At 39.7% G+C, this 16,088-nt stretch overlaps 1 protein-coding gene across 5 annotated transcripts in view; it reads right to left on the bottom strand.

Moving 5' to 3' along the window:
- Positions 1-16,088, bottom strand: part of LOC149836305 (Tetratricopeptide repeat (TPR)-like superfamily protein) — a 60,907-nt gene that overhangs the window by 43,296 nt on the left and 1,523 nt on the right. For 4 of the 5 annotated variants that reach the window (XR_016432411.1, XM_090009120.1, XM_090009122.1 and 1 more), the window contains exons 2-10: positions 15,604-15,729; positions 15,225-15,294; positions 14,758-14,871; positions 14,080-14,163; positions 13,154-13,204; positions 12,254-12,283; positions 11,976-12,038; positions 11,807-11,872; positions 11,522-11,650 (exon numbers count right to left, since the gene is read on the bottom strand). Coding sequence is in view for 4 of the 5 variants with exons in the window: in XM_090009120.1 (XP_089865246.1) it covers positions 11,522-11,650; positions 11,807-11,872; positions 11,976-12,038; positions 12,254-12,283; positions 13,154-13,204; positions 14,080-14,163; positions 14,758-14,871; positions 15,225-15,294; positions 15,604-15,729 (733 nt within the window). In the remaining variant the exon portion in view is untranslated. The remainder of the gene's footprint in view (positions 1-11,521; positions 11,651-11,806; positions 11,873-11,975; positions 12,039-12,253; positions 12,284-13,153; positions 13,205-14,079; positions 14,164-14,757; positions 14,872-15,224; positions 15,295-15,603; positions 15,730-16,088) is intronic. The other variant, XM_090009123.1, reaches the window with a different exon arrangement.

Below are 16,088 nucleotides of genomic sequence, written 5' to 3'. Positions count from 1 at the left end.
ATCACTGACTAGGCATCCCACTATGGCCAGCTGATCTGTGATGCCTTTCATTTTGTTCAGGTATTCCATAATAGACATTGAATCTTTCTTCAACATTTGAAATTCTCGCTTGAGGAACATGATTCTCGCCTCAGAGATCTGTGAATATGTCTGAACAAGCTTGTCCCACAACTCTTTGGCTGAACAGTCATCGGGAATGGCTACGAGGACCTCCTGTGAGAGCGTGGAAGTAATGTATGCCACTAACGCTTGATCCCTTTCCATCCAAGCAACATATTCTGGGTTTTTGAGAAGAACAATAGATTGTGCCCCTTTATCATCCGTCTTTTCCTGCGAAGTGAACTCTGGAGGGGGTGAGACCGATCCATCCAGATGACCACAGAGATCCTGGCTCCTTATAAAAGGAACAATTTGCCTTTTTCAGGTTAAAAAGTTGGAATTATTCAGTTTTTCAGAGACTAATTGGCCAAGAAAGTTGGAGGAAAGACCTAACTGTGGATGAGGTGAGTCCATTTGAAAAATTAAAGGAAGAAAGAAAAGAGAAAGTGCCCGGACTAGACAAGGAAAATAGTCACCCGAATATTCTGCCTTTTTTTTACCATATATATATATATATATATATATATATATATATATATATATATATATATATATTCGAATATGATCAGAAAAAAAACTAATTGATCAAAAATTGAATTTCAGTAATTGAATCAGTGATACACTTAATGACAATGTGTAGCAAAGTTGTAAATAGTTAAATATAGATGTATTACGAACTTAAGCAATATAATGTTAATCTTAGGAAATAGGACAATCTGGCTAAACAATATTCAAACTGATGAATGAACAGAGGGAATGAGAAAAGAGGAAGCAATGAAATTTTGATGAGCAAAATGAAAGTAGAAGGTGAACGAACAGGGGAAAATCAGAACCAGATAAAAAAAAGAAGGGAAATCAAAACCTGATGAGAAAAGAGGAAGAGGAGGCTCGCACTACCAGAAAGATCCTTTCAGGAAGAAAAGAGTTCGTTGACAATGAGGAAGAGAAGGGTTGCTAGTCACAACAGCACTCGTTGGCAGAAAGATCCTTTCAGGAAGAGGAGGGCTCGCTGACAAGGAGGATCAGCACTCACTGACGAGAAAATGAGAGGAGCAGACGAGGGGCTGGAGACGAATCTGGGTTGGAGACGAATTTGCACTCATTGAGAGGATGAGGCTGAAGAGTCGAGACGCTGGAGAAGAGTAGAAGACAAGTTTTCATACCCAAGACTTTAGCTGCTCTAATACCATCTTAAAAGGGGAGGTCTTCACGTTTCACGTTCACCTGTGCCTGTGCAGGAAAAAGAAAAGAGCCAAAAGGAGAGAAAGATGTGCAGGGAAAAGACGTCAGAGAGTTGCGTCTTTCATTCTATTAAACATATATACAATATACAAATCTAGGGTACGAAAGTACCCTCTAATGACATCTTAATTTACATTGTATAGTTGGATCTTGACCCGATCCGGAACATGGATCGGATCGGGTCCTACACATATATAAGTTGGGTCCAAAATTGACGACTTCTTTTCAGTGCCCTCATCTGCCGGAGCTAAGAACGTGAACATCGGTTCCTCCTCGCTGCATCAAAGTGGTATCAGAGCACAGCCTTCCTCCTTCGTCAGCGACATGGCTCAAGAGGCGAGGAACGATCCTGCAAGTGGAAAAGAGCGAGAGGAAACCGGCAACGAAGATCCAATGATGCGTATGATGGAAATGATGACCAAAATGCAAGAAAATATGTTGTGCATGAACAAAGAAGTGGTGGGGATATCAAAACGGCTGGACGGGATTGACGGTCGACTCCTCGCCCTAGAATCGTCAGCGGAGCCGCACACGACGCCAACCCAAAAAGTGGGCATGGGAGTGGGCGACGGTGTTGTCGGTCTTGTCACGGCTGCAGCGATCGACCCAGCCCAACTGGATCGTCAGCCTACCGTACAGTCGGAGGGCATCGGGGAGGATCTGCGCAGGACGACCAGCCGAGAGGCTCCAATAACGGATGCCGATGCTGAACCCTGGCACGACTGCCACTCGAGTGGTCGGAGCCCTCCAACCAACCCTGGGGCCCATTAGAGACCCTCCCATCGTCGGCCTGAGTGTGCAGGCTTAGCACTGACCCACGTCCCAGAGGCTGTAGGCCAAACATGGCCTGCCGGGCCCGAGCGTGACGCAGGGCCTGGCTGCAGGTGCGCCTGCGTCAACCCGGGCCGGGGGTGGCCTGTCGACCCTCCCAGCACCCGTGCATGGGGGCTCGGTCGCAGCCCACCAGCGAACAAAGGGGGGTGATCCCATGTGGATCGGATCGAACCCAACAGGGTCCGGCCAGGAGCCGAGACTAGTGAGGCCCAGACCCGAGGACCATCCCTTGGGTCCCCGAGAGCGGGTCTGCATCTTAAAACCCCTTACCCAACCTACCCAGTTGGGTTCGGTTCGCGATTTGCCCCGAATCAGACCCAACCCACTACTTTTGATCCCCAAAATGGATCCAATACCGACCCAAACCCTTATCGGACCCGGACGGAGCTCCAGTTTGAATTTGAGCCAGGTCAAAACCAGACCCATTTTGTTGTGGATCAATGATCGAGTTCAAACCAGGCCTTCTCACACCACAACTCGATCCATGATCCCACCTACCCCATTTTGGGTCCGACAAGTAGTTTAGGACTTGACCCGATCCAGATCCAATCAGGTGAATCATTCCAGTATTACACCAATCAAACTCAATACCCGTACCAAACCCAACCCATTAACCCATCCCCGATCCAGAACCCAGTACCATACCCGACCCCCTACCTCTACCCTAACCCAACCCATAACCCAGACCCATATTACCCCATTCCTACCCACCTAGAGCCTAAGACCCAACTGACCTGTCTACCTTTAGTAGGACCTCCTGTCATACCGGTGCCACAATGCCGGCCACAAATGGCCCCCACCCACAGGCAAGCCAGACCAAGGCAATTTCCAGCAGCCGCCATGCAGATTCAGCAGGGACCAGTGCGACCTGAGCGCCGACCACCCGTCGTTGGAGTTTGTCAGCACCAGTATCCAGGTGAGCAGTACCGCGCAGAGGGTGATGAAGCAGTGTTGGATGACAACGCTTTCTGGAACGAGTACCCCGCAGGAATGGTGGAGACCCGTCAGCAGAGAGCACCAGAGCATCCCTCCACCTATGGGGTGAAGCTAGACCATCCAGAGTTCGCAGAACGATTCAATGTGGAGCAGTTCTTCGATTAGGCCTACGTCGTACAGTTTTTCTTCGACTACCACACTGTAGCTGAGCACCGTCGTGTCTCTCTAGCGTCCACTCGGTTGAGAGGCCTAGCACAGACATGGTGGGTTGAATTTGTAGAGGTCGAGCGAACGACAGGGACTAGAGCGCCTACAGACATGGGAGGAGATGCAGAGGTTGATGCAGTCAAAGTTCGTGCCTTCAAACCACGTCAAGCGAGCCTACAAGCAGTACCTGACACTGCGTCAAGGCACCCATACCGTAGCGAAGTACACTGTTGAGTTCTATCGTCTATCCCTGCGAGTGCAGATCGAGGAGATAGCCCGTCAGCAGGTCACGAGGTATATTTCTGGTCTCCGTCCTGCTATTTATGACGATTTCAGTTGTGTCACAGTCGAGACATTAGATCAGGCAAGCAGTTATGCCATGAACGTTGAAGAAAAATTGAAAAGGAGGCAGGAATATAGGACCTCCCGTAGTGACCAGTCCAGTCGACCCAAGTCGAGTTTCCCAACTAGGGGAGCGAGCTCCCCTAGGAAGGAAGACTTAAAGTCCACCCCTAGAGTAGATCCTAGCAAACCTGACCAGTCCGAACCCCCATACAATACCAGATCCAAAGCCAAACCTAGTGAGTCTACCAACAGTTGTTTTAGGTGTCAGGAGTTGGGGCATGTCGCATCTAAGTGTCCCACCGTGAACAAGAATTCAAAAACCTCCTATGTTTCAGCTGCCGATGGAACATCTTTACAAATTAAAAGTGTTGGAACATTAAGCTCTTTTGAAATTTTTCTTGTGCCAAATGTTAGAGTTCTTCCACAACTAAATTTAAACCTTCTCTCCGTTTCTCAAATTTCTGATCATGGATGTGAAATCTCTTTTTCAAATAAAAGTTGATTTGTGCATGATCTCCGGTTTGGAACAGATTGGGCAAGGCCATAGGAGGAGGGATGTCTATTACATGAACTACTTGAAACTCCCCACCAACTCTTTTTGTAATTATGTCCAAGATAAAAAATATTGATACTTGGCACAAAAGACTTGGAAATCCAAGTTTCTCAAAAATGTATTCTTTTCCCTTTGGGAAAAAAATTTGTAATGAAAAAAATTTTGTTTGTAAAGATTGTATATTTGGAAAAATGAAAGTCACTCATTTTCCAAATATAACTTTTGTATCTAAGAGACCTTTTGAATTAGTTCATTCAGATGTGTGGGGCCCTTCTCTGGTGATATCAAAAGAAGGATACTCGTATTATGTTACCTTTATTTATGACTTTACTAGATATGTATGGATTTATTTTCTTAACTTAAAATTCAATGTATTCTCATTTTTTAAGAAATTTCATATGATTGTCAAAAATCAATTTTTAAGTAATATCTCTATTCTTAGGTCCGATTCGGGGGGAGAATACTTGTCAAACGAGTTTCAAAATTATCTAGAAACCAATGAAATTTGCCATAAAAAATCTTGTCCTAGAACTCCTCAACAAAATGGTTTAGCCGAAGAAAACATAGACACATTTCGGAAACTACTAGGACTCTTCTCATTTCAAAAGAAGTTTCAAAAAGGTTTTGGGCCGAAGCCGCTCTAACATCAATTTATTTGATAAATAGAATGATCTTATCATCTTTGCAAAATATATCTCTCTATGAAAAACTATTTGAAAGAATACCCGATTTCAATAGGTTAAGTTTTTTTTTTTAAATGTTTTGTTCTTTCACATAAAAGAGATAAATTATCACCAAAAGTTATTGAATGTGTATTCTTAGGTTACGGAGAAAATATAAAAAGATTTAGATGCTTCAACCCAAAAATAACAAACTATATGTGTCTAAAGATGTAACCCTTTTGAAAAATGAAAATGGTTTTGAAAAAACTAACGACATTAATGAAAGCGAATATGCTTTCTTGTTTGATCTTCTTCCTCAAGAAGAAGTGATTCCTAATGAAAATTCTGTGAATGACCAAGAGGATACTCCTCTTAACAATATTGAAAATGAAAATGTTGATGAAAACGATATCATTGATAGTAGACCAATTCAAACCTATATTCGACGTGGTCAACAAGTTCCCATGAATGCATTGGAAAAATACTCTCAGGATTCTAACGTAGAGGAAACTTCACTTAGAAGATCCAGTCGTATCTCCAATCCCCTTAACAGGTTTGTTTCCTATGATTCACTAACACCAAAATATAGGTCATGCTTAATTGTGTTACATTCATTCCATGAACCATCCCACTATAATGAGGCTAAGAATTTTCCCTAATGGGTTGAAGTCATGAACCTAGAACTTAGTGCTCTTGAAAAAGCAAAAACTTGGGAAATAACTTCATTACCTATGGAAAAGAAATCTATAGGATGTAGATGGATTTATAAAGTCAAAACTAAGAGCGATGGGTCCTTAGAACGCTACAAAGCTAGGTTAGTAGCCAAAGGATACTCTCAAGAATATGGTATTGATTATGAGAAAACCTTCGCCCCGATTACGAGAATGACCAGTGTTAGGACCCTTATTGTTGTTGCTTCTATTAAAAAAAGGCATATTTATCAATTAAAAGTTAAAAATGCATTTTTAAATGGAGAACTAAATGAAGAAGTTTACATGGATCCATCGTCAGGGGTATGTATTGGTAATGATAAAATTCTTAAACTCAACAAAGCTTTATATGGATTAAAACAAGCCCCAAAAGCTTGGCATGATAAATTTAGTAATGTAATGACACATTTAGGTTTTCGTTCATGCTACACTGACACTGCTCTTTTTGTGAAAAGTACAGGGTCCTTGGTGGTTATTCTCCTGCTTTATGTAGATGATATGATTATCACTGAAAGTGATAAGCAAGGAATTAATGACATCAAGAAAGTTTTAAAAGAAAATTTTGACATGTCTGATCTTGGATTCTTAAGATATTTTTTAGATATTGAAGTGGCGTACTCCTCCAGAGGGTACATTATTTCTCAAATAAAACTTGCAACTGACATTTGTTCAAAATCCGGCATTTTCGACGACAAGAAGACAGAAACCCCTGAAGTTATCAATGCCAAATTAAGACTGGAAGATGAAACTCTTCTTAAAGATCTTACTCCCTATCGTCAACTTATCGAGTCTCTGACATACTTATCCACCACTCGGCCAGACATTGCTCATGCAGTTCATTCAATTAGTTAGTTTCAACATGCACCTACAACAGTGCACATGAATGTGGTCTTGAGAATCATCATATACATTAAAAACACTATAAACAAGAGAGTTTTCCTTTCCTCATCTTCGTCACTTGATTTAATTGCTTGTACTGATGCTGATTGGGGAGGAAATCCCAATGATAGAGTCTCAACTACAGGTTTCTGTGTGTTTTTAGGTGACTATGATTTCCTGGAGATGCAAGAAACAACACAAAGTATCCTTGTCCTCAACAGAAGCAGAATATCGTGCAATGGCCACTACAACCATGGAGCTTGTATGGTTTCGCAGTCTTCTTAGTGATATGAGCATAGTCATCTCTATACCTTCGAAGATGTGTTGTGACAATAAAAGCGGCATTCATATCGCAAGCAACCACACCTTCCAGGAGCGAACTAAACACATTGAGATGGACTGTCACTATGTACGTGATGAATATCTAAGAGAGACTATCACATTGTCATACGTTACATCCGAGTATCATTTGGCGGACTTCTTCACCAAAGCTCTTGCTGCTCGCTTTATCTTTCTACTTACCAAGCTTTCGGTCATCTCCTCGTAAAGCTTGAGGGAGGGTGTTAAACATGGTTTTAAAACTCGTCGAGTCAACTCGGTGACTCGGTTGACTCGGCTCGGCCCTCCAGCGAGTCAACCCAACAGGGTAAACTCGGCTTGCCTTGACTCGGTCTGACTCGGCCGAGTTCTGGGATATTTGAAATTTGATTTTTTTGGTATTTCAAAATAACAGTTTAATAATAGATAATAAATTACAAGACAAACCAGTTCGAAGATACAATAATCTATCAATCTTTATGTGTTGATTAAACATATTGGCAAAAAAAATGATTCAAAGATCTAACAAAAAAGTGAAGCATACACGTATCGGTGCTTGTACTTCATATTCTGGTGTTGGGTGCCTTTGAGTGTTGTTTTATGAACACATATCATATCCTTCATTGTATATAAAAATACATTTTTGTACAAAGTCTGTATCACACCTGTGCATAACAATCTCTACCTTGTCATCCTTATTTTTTGACAGAAACACCCATATCATACCAGTTGTGTTGATCTTGTACAGTATGCTTGTACATGTATCCATGTGACAACATTTCCTTTGGTCAAAATTGAAATCTCTTCTGGTGATTCATTCTTTTATTGTTGTTTTACCTTGTTGCAACTAATTCAATCTGGCTTTTTATGCAAGATGATGTGTTGTTGTTCTCAATGAGGTGAGATCACTAGAAAGGAAAGCTAACAAAAGCTAGGGTGTCTTCTGGAGAAGTTTAGCTGAAATTCCTAAACCATTCTATTTAGAAACTTGAGTTTAAGTATGTTTCTAGACTCAGTTACATGAGGCCTTCATTGAATACCAAAGACATGCGTGTTATGAAGAAGTTTCTTCATGTAACTTGATCTTTCCATGTGACCTTGTTATGAAGAAGTTTGTACTTTTTCTACTCTAAACTTGCAATTTTTTATTGTCAACTTTTTAGACTATATGTTTACTGAAAAACATGGTTTGAGACAAATTATATATTGTTTTTCTTTTAAAATCAAAAGTTAACAAAACCCGGTCCGAGTCACCGAGTTGACCCGCCGAGTCACGAGTCAATAAAGAACGAGTCGAGTTCCGAGTCACGGGTTTTAAAACCTTGGTGTTAAAACATGTGTCATACCCGATAAAGAGTATTTCTGTATTTTTGTCAAATAGGGGCATTTCAATCATTTAGTTTAGTTTCCTTTTCTTTTTCTTCTTTATTTTTACTTTTTTATTTTTTATTTTTATTGGGTTGCATTGGGGGTCCAACCAAGAATCATTGGGAACCCCCAACGGTCATTAATATGACTGTTGGGGGCTCCCAACGACTCTTATTGGGAGCCCCCAATGACCCCCATTTGAGTTGTATAAATAGGGGTGTTCACTGTTCACCCCTTTGTAAAATTAGCTTTTCTAAGCCCTTGTGCTCAATAACATCCTCTTTATTTTTGTAAGCCCTTTGTTGGCTTTTGTATTTGTGCCGTGCGGACTTGTTCTTTGCTATTACACTTGTGTGTGTCCGTTTTAGGACATTGGGTATGCTTTAGCATTCCTCATATCTATTTCCACTTACTTTATTACACGCGTCGCACTGGCTTAGTGAAAAAAGTAAGCTTGTGACACATGCTCCATTGCTTTAAATTGTGAATTTTCAACTTATGTGACCCACATCATGTTTATATGTGTATGTGCAAGCTATGTAGTCAAAATCAGTGACTCACCTAGTTTTCCTAGTCATCAGGTCAGCACCTAGTCCAAGGCACTTAGGTACCCTAAACTTAAAAGGTCCCAATTAGTTTGACTTGTCCTCGCTGAACTTGTATTTTTTTACCATGTGTGTGTATATATATCTTTCCACATATATTATTATACAAAAATACTTTTTTAGATGTATATCTACTCTTTTTCTTCAGATATATAAATATATATTCTTTAATTTTTTCAGATATATGTATATATTTGTATGTATGTATGCATGCATGTATAGATTCTATCAAGTCTTATACAAATATATATTATTGTAAGTTATGCATTTTCTTAATCTTTTTTTGGGGGGGGCTCCAACTAGTCCCACCTAGGCCCCCGACTAGGCCTTTTAGACATTTGCCACCGAGGTGCCAACTAGCGCTTTTGACTACATAGTATGCAAGGTTGTGCTCCAATATCCCAATTAAATAAAACCCTATTCTTGTACCAGTATGTCTATGCCGCATCTTGTACTTGTATCCATATCATGTGATAATACTTGTGCCACCCTATGAAGGCACCAAAAAGCCTTCAGTGGAGAATTAGGATAAGGGGAGTTTGGTTCAACCATGACATATTCTAGATAAAACACAGTTATAGTGTAATACATTTTGCCCATTTCACCCATTAGCGAGTCTTCACTAGCTCACATTCATGTCAGGTAGCATGCTAAACCATGTGCTACATGGAACTAGACATTATCTAATTTCATCCAAATGGATTTTATCCCACACACAACTCATCAAATTTGGTGACATCTCTTTCTGCTTCCTCCTTTTGGCACTCTTAATGTAGCCTTTCTCTCTTTCTTTTGCCTTCTTCACTCACATCGAACTTCCCTAAGATCCTCTCCAACATGCTCCTCATAACATCTAATGAAGAAACTCCAGCCTCCTCCTCACAGCAAGATCTTTTTGCCAGAACCATAAGAACTTGAGAAGTATAATCATGACTTCCCTATATATCCATGGGAGAGATCTCTCTTCCAAAAAAACAAAGGAATTAACAGTTCATGTAGCATAATCATTAAAGCTCTTTCATCTGTTGATTAATTTTCCATTTTTTACCAATCGAGAATTGAAGGGCTTCTAGTGGGTTACAATCTGTGTGAATGGGGGCTGTACACCATGATGAATGAATGAATGCATGCTTCATGCAGCTTGCAATCCAATGTCTGAATGAGGATCACAATGGTTCATGAATGAAGGTAGCTTCTGGTTGGTTTGCAGTGAGAGAGGAGCCATGATCATGCAATTAGGAAAAAAAATTCTTTTTCTTTTCCATTGAGAAATCATAAAATCAGTCTTAACAGATTTGGTTTTGAAACAGCACACACAGATCAAGGCACAAACCAAATATTATGAAATTTTCAAAAAATTTGAATTAATAACTCCGTATTTCTCCAAAATGCATGATGCTTCCTTTGAGGGGTTTAAATTGAACCCCGTACAAATTATTTTTGTCAAAGTTCTTATTAAATAGATGACATTAGTAGTCATCTCGACACCTTACTCAAATACAAGGCCCAACTAGATCCGTAATCAGCTCCATAAAAGCTAGGGGTGACAATCGTGTCGGGTTGGCGGGTCGATCCGATGGGTTGGCGGGTCAGCATACCTCAACCCGAACCCGACCCGTTTATTAAACGGGTCGTCTGTGGCAAACACGGACCCGGCCCGTTTAATAAACGGGTAACCCAACACGACCCTCCAACCCATTTGATAAATGGGTTGGGTCGGGTAAACGGGTTCTCAGGTTCGCGGGTCAGGTTGGCGGGTCGGGTTGACGAGTCGGGTTAGCGGGTTGGCAGACGGGTTGGTGGGTTGACCCACCCGCCTAACCCGTTTATTAAACGGGTCAGCCGGGTTGGCGGGTTGGCATAGCCCTAACACGAACCCGACCCGTTTAATAAACGGGTTAGGTGGGTCGACCCATTTATTAAACGGGTTTGTTTTTTCCAAACCCGAACCCTTGGCGGGTTGAGTTGGCGGGTCGTGCCAGGTTTTGCCACCCCTAATAAAAGCCAAACTATTTTATAACCTAATTAAATATGAAGCTGGATCTACACTAACCTATGTCACAGGGATTCGGCCAGCCAGGTGCCGCACCCACGTCGACGCAAAGCGTCCCGGGTGCGCATGTGGGTGCGGCACCGAGTGTTGTCAAACCGACCCTGGGTGCGGTCAACGCACCCAGGGCCATAAATGTTCAATTTTTGGACTTAAAAAAAAGCTCGATGAAATGGGCTGAGAGGGGGGACTAGGGCAAAAAAAAATCGCCCTCTCCTCCCGACCCCGACCTCCTCTCCTCCCGACCCCGACCCATCTTCTCCAACACCCCGAATTTTTTTATACCCTCCCACACCCTTGCACCGAAGTTTTTTTAAATTGCCGCACCCGCACCCATGTGACATAGACACTAACATAGATATAGTTCTCCAACCAAACCTAATACATGTTCTAGAGGTTGAACGAAACAAATTACAAAGTGGCATGTGTTCAAACAATTCATGTGCTAAACAAAATGTTGAGGGAACAAAATGAATTTCTGTTGATATGAGCAGCAAAACACCTCCTAAGTGTAAATACCTGTCATGGATGTTATTTCAGTAAAATATTGAAAGTCTCAAAGGGAAAAATGACAGCATATACAAGTAAGATACTTGGTTCCACATTGGAAGTATAAATAACATTCCTATGCCACCAATGTCTATGCTGAACCCTCCCCAGTTTCAGCAATAACATGCACAACATGACTTGTAAAGAACATGGAGAAAGCATACCGAATAATTTGATTTCAAAGCATGGGCAGCAGCAATATAAATAGCAGATTGGCTATACAGCTCATTAGGTGAAATTTCTTTTGCATTAACCGGTCGCCCAGTTCTTAAAGTGTCCTCTGCTAAACCATACTACACAAAAACTTAAGATTAGTGACATTATAAAATTAATAACTTATCAGCACCAAATATGAAATGCATAGAAATTCCAAAGAAACCATATTTCTTATCAATGACAAGAAACCAGCTTCATAATCGTAAATCAGATAACCAAAACAATCAACAAACCAGAACAGTTCCCAGATTGTAAATTGCTCGATGGAAATCAAATTGCAACCTAATTGCGGCCCGAAACTGCCAAGGTAATAGATGTTAATAGATTAACATGTCAGAAAAATATAACTTTTACACAATTGGTCTCAATTAGTTTCTTAGAAGTTTATTATGAGTGTCCCACCTTGCTGATTGCAGTCTTCACAATGGTCTGCTTTTCCTTCAGAGGAACAATAGCACTTAATTCCTGAATGTGCCATAAAAAATAGAGCAATCACAAAAGGAAAAGATAGCAACATACTAGGTAGTAGAACAGTAAATGGCAGAACTGAAACCAAAGCATATAAAAGAAGCAAAGGCAGACTTGGGTAAAGAACACAAGAAAAACAAAAAGCTTTTAAAATCACAAAATTGCATCCAAAGAGAAAAATATAAATCACATAACTACTGTACAAAAAATACCTGTAGAGCAAGTCCCCAATTGTTGAGTGCCTATGAAAAACAAGATGAAACAAAGTTAAAAGAAAAAAGACAAAATACTTAAAGAAAAATTGCAATTCTAATCAAGTGTTTCAAGAAAATTGAACTGTATTCACTCTTTCTTTGTCCAACACTAATACATCTAGTAATAGCTCACCATGTCATATCATGCAACAAAGCAGATGATGAATATGTTTCATATATTATTTTTTGTACACTGTTTTTAAATGCCAATTTGTGGCATGAACAAATTGTTTTCAATCCTCGGAAAGGAATTTTATTAAAGCACATCTAGAGACTAGTTAATGTGGCGCACTACATGCAATATGACAGAGGCACTTTGACACTGAAGCATGCAGGCATTGGAAAAATAGAAGTGAAAAACCCAAAGAACAAATTTCAGTGTGGCAACTGGATTAATACATTGTAGTCCTACTTCCAACAACAAGAACAGGAAGTTTACTACAGGAAGTAACCTAGAACAAAATTCTAGTCTTTAAAATAAAAATTTTTGCTTAAGAAAATAGAGAAAGAGAAACCCTACTTATATCCCAACTCTTTAATTTATAATTGCTAAATGGTTGTTTGAGATGATTGGACATATTAGAAAAGAAAAAGATGTATGAGAATGCAGATGGATATGATGAATTCATTGTTCACTTTAATGAAAAGTGAAAGCATTCCAAGTTAGGGTTTGACACAAAAATGTTACAATAAATGATGTTCATACTTCATAGTTGCTTAAACGATGAAATCATGAAGCCAGATACATGTTGAGAAAATATTGCACCCATTCACAGGATTATCTCTCCAGAGGATAACAATGGGTACCAGCAAAATGAGGAACACAACCAGATAATAGAAAATCTTCAAAAGCAATACCTGTGGGCTATTCCAGTTGAGTCGAACAGCCCTTTCATAGTTCTTTGTAGCCTGCACAAGGTGGCATCAGTAAATTAATGTCATCATGTAACATAACAGAATAAAGATCAACCTCCATACTGCAGGATACTACTAGCAATTAACAAGGATAGCACAAAATTTGCAGTCAATAAAAAATAACAATTTGGTAAAGCGTTGATCTTCAGAATATTGTTTCAACCAAGTACCATAGGAATCAAGATAAGAAGATATTTCCATATGGCATTTGAGTCAGTGAACAATGTCACTTTATTTGAACTAAGGATGGCTCATTTAATCATATTGACTAAACTGTGTTTGTTTATGTCTGCCTAGTCCTTACAAAGCTCCAACAGCCATAATGTCACAAAAAAACTATCTTAATAAAATAGAAAACCCTGTGCCAGAATCTTACAGCCAAGAGATATTTAAGCAAGTGGAGGACCCATGTGTATAATGGCAAGTACCCAGCTTCTCATAACTCAACCAAAAGATCCGTGTTGCATGCACATCTACAGCTAAGTCCCAGAAAAAGCAAGGAAATAAAAGAAAACAAGGAGAGACTCTAGTAGTGGAACTGACCTTAACGCACAGTTGGTAGTTGGTACACTGCCAGTGCCAGGTGAAAAGGCAATAAAAGCCATTTCTGCCAGACATGGGAAGGACTCTTAAGGCCTTTGGTGATAGTTGTATTTTATTATCGGCTACTTGGATTTCACAGAGAAGGAAAACTAGGTGATTGCATCAAGTGGAAGCTGCTTATGGTGTACTGTTAGTATCTTGCAGCCTTTATGCTATTCTGGATTCTAGGTAAACTTACATCTTGGACTCTATATTGGTCATCATTGTTGCAAGGGGCATGATGCAGTGATAACATGTGATACTAGTGAAGGTTAATGTGAGGGCACCTGCTTCCATAACTCTTCTGCTTCTTTGGTTCGGCCACGTATTTTTGCCCGGTCAGAGATAGCGATAGCCCAATTGTAGAATGCCTGACATCCAAAAAAAGAAAGGAACATAGTAAGATTTTGAGTGTGAATAACTACAGACAGTTATCACTGAAACTACTAGATTTTTAGATTGAAGAGGAAAATCTAATAGATGATTACTTGCTAGCAGTCATTATTTTCTAAAACTGGCAAGGGCATCTTACATCATTATTTCAACTCAATATGATAATAAACATCAGAAAAACCAGTTTAACTGGAACTTGAGCCTATTATCCTACGACAGAATGACACCAAGCTGAAAAAACTTCAGGCTTTGCACCTCATGAGAACTTCAAAAGAACATGATATGCTTAGAAAAAGGAGAAACAACAAGATAAAAGACCATCCTACTTTATGATATCTAAAACAGATTAAAAAAATGTAAAAGAAGTTAGAACATTGCTTGAGATCTTCATGACCTATCAAAAAGATCTACAAGGAGATGGTTGACATACAATGGTTGGTTTGTGTGCCAACCTCATGGAATACAAACAAATCAGTTATAAAGCAATTCTATCTGAGGAAATCCAAAATGGTAAAAAACTGTGCCAGAAAACAAATTGCTTTGAGATAAATGGCATAGATACTCAAGCATACATCATGAAGAGTAGGGCAAAGATGAGTAGCTTCATCATATTTCTTACAAGCCTCTTCAAGAAAAGCATCTTTTGAAGGTGAGCTAGAATCTGGACCAATGTTATCTGCACTTTCCTGCATGATAAAAATGCCCTCGTTAAATCCTAACAAATGAACCAGCATAAAAGGTTGTTTTTCCCAGTCCATCGAGGACATAAACAAATCAGCAATCAGTTTTGAAGCCAGGAATCTCAAGGCAACAAAACTATTTACTGCAAACATAGTAACAATTTTAAAAGGAATGCTACCTGTGGACCATTAACTTGCGTGTAAACAATTAAGAATAAGGGAAGCATGCTTTCAACCCATTCGAAAAAGAGAAAAAGGAAAACCAAAATCATAGATCAAATGTACAATAGATGCTTAACAACAAAATCATTCTGCAAAAGCAGCATAAATTTATTCAACCTAGATGCTTAAAACATCACCTGAAGAACTAATGCCCAATTGTAAAGTGCATCATAGTCTTCTGGGTTCCTTTCTAATGCACTAGCATACCTGCAAGAAACCATTAAAGAGCTCAATCAAGACAGTGTAAAAAAGGTGAAAAGGGTTACAGAACATGTAGAAACAATACTTTGACGAGTAGAAAATAAGATAGCATGCAGAAAGCAGTAAAATAGATAAACAAAGATCTCCAAGAAGAATTGGTGCGTCAAAAACTATATCACATAGGTATCTATGACTGGAAGCAAAAGAATATTTTTTGCAAGAAAATGAGAAACCTGTGGACCCCATAGCACATCAATAGCAAAAATATACAATGCAGAATACTAGCAAAAGCATGGAAAGATCAGAGGGAAAAACCGTTTTGCAGCAAAAGAAAGAATGCGCTGGCGGGAGCGTCCCTCTTCATCCACTCCAGTGACACTGTTGATTAAATCCATGGCAACATCATTTTGGCCAGTATATTTCTTCTGTGAACTTTCCTGGCTGATACCAAAAAAGGCAATAAGCATAATTTTTTATAGTGCAAGACACTGGTGGATACAACTTATGACTGAATGGAATAGAAAATGCAATATCTAGATGAAAAACTTATTGCCAAACTCATGGGAATCTAATAAGATACCTATATGATGGACTCTTTTTATTTTCTACTAAGAAAATGAAAATTTTAAACCCGAAGCTTCCAAAATTTCCTGAAGAGAACAAAAACTACCAAGAAAGAATAGTGATAATTGCAGGTATTTACTTTATGATACTTCAACTCATTTATGAGAAACAAAAGAAGTATAAGAACCACTTTGTAAAGAAAAATTTTGTTCTAGCCCTTAGAAGAGGAGAAAAGG

This window comes from Nuphar pumila, chromosome 6 (genome assembly GCF_984573655.1).
Source record: "Nuphar pumila chromosome 6, dmNupPumi1.hap1.1, whole genome shotgun sequence".
In the NCBI taxonomy this organism is placed as follows: Eukaryota; Viridiplantae; Streptophyta; class Magnoliopsida; order Nymphaeales; family Nymphaeaceae; genus Nuphar; species Nuphar pumila.
Note: the sequence above shows the minus strand (reverse complement) of the source record. Positions and strands in the feature narration are given on the sequence as shown.